The sequence below is a fragment of the Salvelinus sp. IW2-2015 genome, linkage group LG5, assembly GCF_002910315.2.
Source record: "Salvelinus sp. IW2-2015 linkage group LG5, ASM291031v2, whole genome shotgun sequence".
Lineage (NCBI taxonomy): Eukaryota > Metazoa > Chordata > Actinopteri > Salmoniformes > Salmonidae > Salvelinus > Salvelinus sp. IW2-2015.
The window spans coordinates 36368892-36378664 of NC_036844.1; the positions used below are offsets into that span (position 1 = coordinate 36368892).

Consider the following 9773-nt stretch of genomic DNA (forward strand, 5'->3'; position numbering starts at 1 on the left):
CGCCTACGAATTCTCAGAAGGCAGCCCGCCCTTTGGCCCCTTTTTCTCCGCCTCCTCTTCACGCAAATTCCCGAGAAACAGTATATCGTCGCATCGGACTCGTCAGACTCGTTAAAGGAAAAAAAGGATTCTGCCAATCCGCGGTGAATAATCGCAGTCCTGATGTCCAGAAGTTATTTTCAGTCATAAGAGATGGTAGCGGCAACATTAAGTACAAAATAATAAAAAAATGTTTTTTACAAACAACGCAAATAAATGAACAATAAAACACAATTGGTTAGGGACTCATAAAACGTCTGCCTTCTTCTCCGGCGCCATGTTAGTCATTTCACACATGTTATCCAGATACTGACTGTTAGCACTTGGTGGTCAATAGCAGCTTCCCACAAGAATGGGCTTTAGGTGAGGCAGATGAACCTGTTCATATTACTTCTACCATATTTAACATGAGATCCTCTTTAAGTTTTACAGGAATGTGGTTCTGAATCTAAACAGTAACACCTCCACCATTGGCATTTCTGTATTTTCTGTAGATGTTATAAACATGTGTTGCTACCACTGTATCATCAAAGGTATTATCTAGGTGAGTTTCAGAGATTGTCAGAATAGCAATGTCATCTGTTACTAGCAAATTATTGATTTCATGAACCTTGTTTCTTAAGCTACATATGTTAACGTGGGCTATTTTTAGCACTTTTCTGGGATCCTTGATTGTTTTCATTGCTTTACTGGGAAACTTAGCAGAAGTAGACATGCTCATGTTATTTGTGTTAGTGCAGGATGAGCTTCACACAGCGGACTTCCTACTAGGGCACACCGCCTCAGTGCTAACAGTATAACTCTGGTTCATAGGCACATGATTACTGCATACAATAGCTGTAGGGTCAGCAAAAGTATTCAGGACAGTTAGAGGGACATAAATTAGGTTACTTACATTGTGTCTTCCAACACCCATGGGATAATGTACATTTTCTCAGCGACACAATGGTAGGGATTAACTGAGCTGGGCTTGGGTCATTRATAAGTAATTGTCTTATAATGCTGTGAACGAATCCAGGAAACCAAATTATTAGGGTGGATCCAATTCTCAAGCAGAGAGCCAATCTTCAGCTGTTCTGAACTTCCCTTCATAATGTCATTGAATCCCACATTAACTATGATAGACTCAATTTCCTGAAGGAGGTTTAAAATGTTTGGGAGCAGCTTATTGATGTCCTGTACTCGTACTCCTGGATAGCACAACGTTTTTGCTCCAGGTACTGAGACATTTCTCACCATTGAACTGCCCAATACAGGAGGCAGCGATCAGGAGTTAGAAATCACCTTCACATAGACAGGAGAAGAATAGTCCACTTTCCACACACACACACAAACACAGGGAGGGGAAAGATGGGACACCTCCCACACAGAGGAGGAAAGAGGCTATTGTTGTGTGATTGGAACTGTGGGATTTCACTGAGTGCCGCTTACAAAAGGTACACACGCACGCACATAAACACACATACAAGCTGGATGGCACACATACAGACATGGCAGATCAAACAGGCTGTGCGGACTCACACACACACCAGTTGACTATTTGACATGAGTTTCATCCGGCCCGCAAAAACACAAAGACACACACGCACGTACGTGCGTCTCATGGGACAAAAGTACTCAGCTGCAGCGAAGTACCGATTATATATTGTATAATTAGTGTATGACAACACATCAAACACACACACAAACACACCTGGTGACTCACCTCATACAACTATATGATACACACATCTCATCAAATCTGTCTGTACTAGTTATAATTTAGCCAGCCAAGTGTCCCTCTTCATTTTACATATAATTATACACACCCACACACACACACACACACACACCACACCACACACACACACACACACACACACACACACACACACACACCACACACACACAACACACACACACACACACACACACACACACACACACACACACACACAACGAGAGAGAGAAGAGAGAGAGAGAGAGAGAGAGAGAGAGAGAGAGAGAGAGAGAGAGAGAGAGAGAGAGAGCAGAGAGAGAGAAAGAGAAGACACAGATGAGAGATATGGAAATCTTTTCAATAATAGCTGCAGAGATTGGATTGTTTTGTACTTCTATGTTAATTAAAGAGTCTCTGACTATTGAGTCACTGATTCCTTTTACCGGGCATCGGGAGATACACCGGATCCCAGTTCCTTTTTCAGGACCAAGCTTTCTGCTGCCAATTCTATTTCTACACAATCAAACAGCTTGGTCCCCATTCTCATAGACACACACACACACCACACACACTTCCTCCTGAATCACGCACTCGCATTCGCCTGGTTCTCAATTTCACATCTTGGAGACCAGTCAGCGGCAAGCTGATTGCAGGCAGGAATCCGGTAATATATAATAATATATGCCATTTAAAGAGATGCTTTTATCCAAAACGTGATACATTATTACGTGTATACATTTTACATATGGGTGGTCCCAGGGATCAAAGCCACTACCTTGGTGTTACGAGCGCTACAACGGACTGGTTAAATTGTGTACCACCATGTACGGAGACTCAGGCTGCGTCTCAAGTGGCACCTAATTCACTGAACAGTGCATTACTTTTGACCAAGGCCCATACAGGTCTGGTCAACAGTAATGCACACTATATAGCAAATAGGGTGGCATTTGGGAGACACCCTGAACCGTGAGGAGCACCTACTTTTCTGATCATCATTTCTGATTTACACAGTAAATATAAATGATTTGATTAACTCAGAGTCTGAACAATCATGTTATCCAATGAAATCGATAGTYCCTGGTCCTTTTATGTTCAGGATAGGCTACTGCTGAAATTTGATTAAAACTCTGAGTCTTCATTGAAAAGTATTTGGCACTAAGTCTGCTGTGGTCTTGCACCATGTCTCTTTCCTCTCAATGGGACCAACCGTGATAAAATAAACGCTAATTAGCCTCAGGGTTTATATGTTATGCAATTTGTTGATATAATGTGAATGATAGGTTCAAAATAAAAAACGAACAAATCGATTAAATAGGCTACAATTTGTACAAATAGTAGGCTATCTGAACACATATTTACTATCTAGAACCTAAAGTGGTGATTTGGCTGTCCCCATAGCAGAATCCTTTGAAGAACCCTTTTTAGTTCCAGGTAGAACCCTTTTGAGGTCCATGTAGAACCCTTTACACTGATGTTTCTACATGAAACCCCAAAGAGTTCTACCTGGAACTAAAAAGGGTTCTACCTGGAACCAAAAAAGGTTTTACCTGGAACTAAAAAGGGTTCTACCTGGAACCAAAAAAGGTTTTACCTGGAACCAAAAAGGGTTATCCTATGGGGACAGCCGAAGAATCCTTTTGGAACACTTTTTTCTAAAAGTGTACAGTGCAGTGATAAGATATATTTAAAGCTAGTGGTGGTCATACATAGATGGACCAACCTTGATGAATAAAGACTTTTTTTTTTAAACGTGCAAATGGTTTATACATTTGTTATTATATAAGACCTATAAATACTGTTCAAATACTGACCTAATGTCCACTGGCTAGTAATATGCAACATTGGGAGATAAGGAGTCTTTGGTGGTGTTTGACACATTGACGCATATTAGAACCCTGGGTGATGTGTGTTTATGACGGTTGAATTCCTCGTCTGCGGTCAAAACTTCTTCTTTAAAACTTTCTCCAAATAAACGATTAATAATAGGATACAAATGGAATATAGTGGTAGTGTGAAAGTCTTTCAATGATGTCATAATCTATAACAGACCTTACGGTAATTATTTGTGAGTCACGCAGATATTCTTGCAATTCTTGAAGACTTTAAAACAGAAGTGTATATTCAACCGGCATAGGGATCAAAATGTATTAAAGTTATAGGGTTTTAAGTAGCTATAGCCGGTTGTCAAATTCGGATTAAGGTTAGGTATTCTATAGTTTCAGTAGACAACTTTCAKTGAACAACAGAGAACCAGCTTTGAAGTCTGTAAAACAGGCATATCGAACGTAATAAAACGCTGGCAATTTTCATAGAAAATGATTGGACGCACAACCGGTGCGCAATGACAAATAGGCCACATTTGCATTAAAACACAGAATAAAGGACAAAGTTAAAGTGTATGCTATACGTTTTTATAAATGCGGGAGTATAATCATTTTCTCAGCTGGCCGAAAAAAATGAGTTTACCTGGTGCCAATAGCAAATACTATAGGCACCATGCAGGTAAACATCGGTAATACATTTAGTTATTATGAAATAAAATATTGTTAATTCCAGTTTAACGTACCCCTGGTTGCCATTTCAGACAGGTGCATGAGCAGCAGAATAGCTGATAGTACATCCAGTATCGGTATGGGAACTTTACCGCGTCTCATGTTCCTTGTTTTGGGGTCAGTTGTCTGTGATCCAGATAGCGCTCCACAGTAGGAATTCCCTCGCGACTCCACCGGTGTTGCTCAACATTCTGCCGGTAAGGAACATGACAGTGGAACCGTGACAGTGACACGCGGTCCCATATCAGATCACTATATCAAAGCAGATGGCGTAAAAAACTAGACTAATAACTGAGCAAGGAAAAGCTGGTCGGTGTGCGTCAACAGACTTCATCTCTCTCTCTCTCTCTTTCTCTCTCTCGCTCTCTCTCTCTCTCTCGCACTCTCTCACTCTCTCTCTCTCTCTCTCTCTCCTTCACACACATTCAGGTTCAGTCAGGTTCACAGACGCGAGTAAGGGGGGCTTCCTACCAAGCTGAAGACGAATGAGGGATCTCGTGCAGCGGCTGACAGTCAGTCAGACCAAGACCATTTTCACATTGATTATAGCAAACGGACATTTTCGAGAAGTTCTAGAGAGGTAACGATTCTCGAGAGACAATACTGTTGACTACATTTTACCTCCGGAGGTCGCGCAGAAAAAAATCGCCTACAGTTGCCCCCATCTATGTAGTGGGTACGATGCCGTGGGTAAATCCATTTTTTTACAATAAGGTTTGAATTGATTGTCATAGAAACATAAAAACAGGTGCTAATTATTCTAAAAAGGTCTGGCCTATTTTTACAAACTTTGATTTGCATAAAAAGTAAAGTGTTGATTTGATAAAATAATACAATCATATTAAAACGCATTTAAATATCTTGTTCGCAATTTTAACTTGGATTAAATGTCAGGAATTGTGAAAAACAGTTGAAATGTATTTGGCTCAGGTATGTAAACTTCCTACTCAACTGTAATTACACAATGTATAGGTCCCTTGTCTGCCAAGTGTCCTGACCACTGTTTTAAATTCATTGATTGTCGTACAACATCAAAACAAGTGTAAGTTATTCTAAAAAAACCTGGCCTACTTTACAACCTGCATCAAAAGTCGTGTTAATTGTCTAGTAATAATCAGGTTATATAAATTGTAATTAATTCTATTATTCTCAATAGTTTTTTCATGAATTGTCATAGAAACATCAACTGAATCCAAATTAGTCAACCCTCAATGGAACTGACGCAAAACATCACCGCCATACAAGTTTCTGCTTTACCAATTGTGTTACAGAATTACCTGCGTTGGCATTCAGCAAAAATATGTAACTGGCCTTCACACTTCTGGTCCTAACCAAATCGATTGGTTGCTAGGGACCAGGTTGCCAAGTGCCTATCCACCGTCGGGTCAGCAATCACAGGCAGTAATCTTGTTTCAGATCCCCAATTCCTGCCGCCCCTTTCAGTCTCTTCTAGCAGTTGCAGAGAGAGTGTCAAGCTCCTCTTCCTGCCAACACAACTGGATTCATTGGGCGGGCAGGGTAGCCTAGTGGTTAGACCTTAATCAAATACATTTATACTCAGTTTTCACAATTCCTGACATTTAATCCTAGTAAAAATTCCCTGTCTTAGGTCAGTTAGGATCCACTTATTTTAAGAATGTGAAATGTCAAAATAATAGTAGAGAAAGGTTTGGAGTGGCCATCACAAAGCCCTGACCTCAAGCCCATAGAAAATTTGTGGGCAGACTGAAAAAGTGTGTGCAAGCAAGGAGGCCTGCAAACCTGACTCAGTTACACCAGCCCTGTCAGGAGGAATGGGCCAAAATTCACCCAGCTTATTGTCGGAAGCTTGTGGAAGGCTACCCGAAACGTTTGACCCAAGTTAAACAATTTAAAGGCAACGTTACAAATACTAATTGAGTGTATGTAAACTTCTGACCTACTGGGAATGTGATGAAAGAAATAAAAGCTGAAATAAATCATTCTCTGCTATTATCTGACATTTCACAATCTTAAAATAAAGTGGTGATCCTAACTGACCTAAGCCAGGGAATTTTAACTTGGATTAAATGTCAGGAATTGTGAAAAACAGTTGAAATGTATTTGGCTCAGGTATGTAAACTTCCTACTTCAACTGTAATTACACAATGTATAGGTCCCTTGTCTGCCAAGTGTCTCTGACCACTTGTTTTAATTCAATGAACTGAGTGACTTGTTCCTGCCAAAAATAACTCCACAACCCTGAAGACCTCCACCTGGCTGCCACCACAAACCTGAAGATCTTTACTGGCTGCCACCACAAACCTGAAGATCTTTACTGGCTACCACCACAACCCTGAAGACCTCCACCTGGCTGCCAACACAACCCTGAAGACCTCCACCTGGCTGCACCACAACCCTGAAGATCTCCACCTGGCTACCACACAACCCTGAAGATTCCACCTGGCTACCAAACAACCCTGAAGACCTCCACAACCCTGAAGACCTCCACCTGGCTACCAACCACAACCCTGAAGACCTCCACCTGGCTGCCACACAAACCTGAAGACCTCCACCTGGCTGCCACCACAACCCTGAAGACCTCCACCTGGCTGCCAACACAACCTGAAGACCCCACCTGGCTACCAACACAACCCTGAAGACCTCCACCTGGCTGCCAACACAACCCTGAAGACCTCCACCCTGGCTCCAACACAACCCTGAAGACCCCACCTGGCTACCACCCAACCCTGAAGACCTCCACCTGGCTGCAACACAACCCTGAAGACCTCCACCTGGTTGCCAACACAACCCTGAAGACCTCCACCTGGCTACCAACACACCCTGAAGACCCCCACTGGCTACCAACACAACCCTGAAGACCTCCACCTGGCTACCACCACAAACCTGAAGACTCCACTGGTTGCAACACAACCCTGAAGACCTCCACAACCCTGAAGACCTCACCTGGTTGCCAACACAACCCTGAAGACCTCCACAACCCTGAAGACCTCCACCTGGCTACCAACACAACCCTGAAGACCTCCACCTGGCTGCCAACACACCCCCTGAAGACTCCACCTGGCTGCCACCACAACCCTGAAGACCTCCACAACCTGCCTCCCTGGTGCCAAACAACCCTGAAGACCTCCACCTGGCTGCCACCACAACCCTGAAGACCTCCACCTGGCTCCACCACAACCCTGAAGACCTCCACCTGGCTACCACCACCAAACCCTGAAGACCTCCAAACGCCTGCCAGACCTCCACCTGGTTGCCAACACAACCCTGAAGACCTCCACAACCCTGAAGACCTCCACCTGGCTGCCACCACAACCCTGAAGACCTCCACCTGGCTGCCACCACAACCCTGAAGACCTCCACCTGGCTACCACCACCTGTCTGCCACATTGACTCTTACTCAGAATAATCTGCAGATTTAATTTTGGATAAGCAGAAAATGCTGTATTCCACATGTTGCCCTGGACCAGGGTATCTATAATGGGATTTGGTTGATGATGATTCATATGTGACACTTGAAACATGACATCTGTTAAATTTATTTAACTAGGCAATTAAGTTAAGCTCAAATTATTTTTTACAAAGACGGCCTACCGGGGAACAGTGGGTTAACTGCCTCGTTCAGGGGCAGAACGACAGATTTTTACCTTGTCAGCTCAGGGATTCGATCTTGCAACCTTTCAGTTACTAGTCCAACACTCTAACCACTAGGCTACCTGCCGCCCCATGGGTCATGCAACAGATAACCCAGTGCCTAAATGATGGTCCAAATGCMAACCTTCAGTCCAGTCATATACAGATAGCGTAAGTACTGGGTAGGTCATGGTTTCATCCACACTGGTATGAGGTGAAGTCTCCCCTGTCCGTCTGTCATGGCCCGGGTATGTTACTACTCGCCAGTGGGCAGGGGCCCCATTTCATAATGGAGGATTTGTGGGACTTTTACCAATTTTATGAATTGATGTTCTAATATGAATTACATGTTGTTTCTTCTATATAATGTATTTGAGTAGCTGTTCTTGGAAGATGTTAAACTGCCTTATAAATCAGTTACTTTGAGCTTCTGAGGCTGTCAAACAAATTGTCAATTTCTCTCTGAGGAAGATGAGACATTTGTCTTTTGATATGGAAGGGTTGTAATTCCTTCCCCAAACTAACATATGTAATTGTTTTAAGATGGTCATAGCAAGGATTATTTAGCTATTAGATTTAGAATTTTAGAACCCCTGTAGGTATAAAAAAAAAATGTTTATATAAACAAATTATTTGATGACACTTACTGCAATTATCCCATAGAAACACATTGAATAACAGATTCATACATGGAAAAACAGATACAAAAGAACACATCAAAATGAAGTTTGTTTTGAAATGTCTGTCCTATCTATATGGCAGATCTAGATCAGATCTAGACCAGATCTAGACCAGATCTAGACCAGATCTAGACCTAGTGGTTAGAGCGTTGGACTAGTAACCGAAAGGTTGCAAGATTGAATCCCCGGAGCTGACAAGGTAAGAATCTGTTGTTCTACCCCTGAACAGTTAACCTACCTTTTGGGATGTCTCCTGGTCTGACAAACACGCTCTAGTTCTGCCACCTTTCACCCCGTAGATGCGGAAGTGCAACATCGGTGGAAGCGGTGGATTGAGACACAGATCATTCAACAAGCAAAGATCTCTAGCTCAAATAGACAGATATTGATGGGGGTTTAATTATTATGCTAATTAGATTTCCGACACAGAGCAGACATCRACTCTTATCTTTTCATATGCAAGGCTCGTATTCCTGACCTATAACAAAGAGTACTAAATCATTTTAGTGCGTGATAACATTGCAACTGTTAACTCCTATGTTTGCCATGAGTCTAAYAACTATGATCTTGTTATTCTCCATTATTAGTTATTTTTGTGATAATTGCCAACGTCTKTATCTTTGTAACCCCTGCCAACTGATATAACGTAACGTATGACTGATTAACACTATTCAACTGGAAATCTGTCTCATGTTCCTTTCAGTCTATAGTTCAAGTCAGTGTTTAACCAACACAAACATCTAGTTCCACCAATATCTAATCTGGACATGACATCTTGGGTTTGCTCCTGAGTAGCGCAGCGGTCTAAGGCATTGCATCTCAGTACTAGAGGCGTTACTACAGACCCTGGTTTGATTCCAGACTGTATCACAACCGATCGTGATTGGGAGTCCCATAGGGCGGCGCACAATTGGCCCAGACTTGTCCGGGTTAGGGTTTGTCCGGGGTAGGCCGCCGTTGTAAATAAGAATTCGTTCTTAACTGACTTGCCTAGTTAAATAAAGGTTAAATAAAAAAATAGCAGTGTTTCGTTACTTGTCATGTTTTGTGTTTTTTGTGGACCCCGGGATGAGTAACTGCTGCATGTTCAAAAAGATGAYGGGGATCCAAATAAATAAATAAACTGTTGCTCCCCATGGTGCACGTCATCACACGACCTAATGACCAGCATTCCCAATGGCCATCCCGGTC

At 42.4% G+C, this 9773-nt stretch overlaps 1 protein-coding gene across 1 annotated transcript in view; it reads right to left on the minus strand.

The window, feature by feature from the left end:
- Nucleotides 1-4652, minus strand: part of LOC111964452 (relaxin receptor 2-like) — a 79366-nt gene extending 74714 nt beyond the window's left edge. Inside the window, exon 1 of the mRNA XM_070443506.1 lies at nt 4305-4652. Coding sequence (XP_070299607.1) covers nt 4305-4392 — 88 coding nt within the window. The 5' untranslated portion in view covers nt 4393-4652. The remainder of the gene's footprint in view (nt 1-4304) is intronic.
- Nucleotides 4653-9773: the final 5121 nt, after the last annotated feature.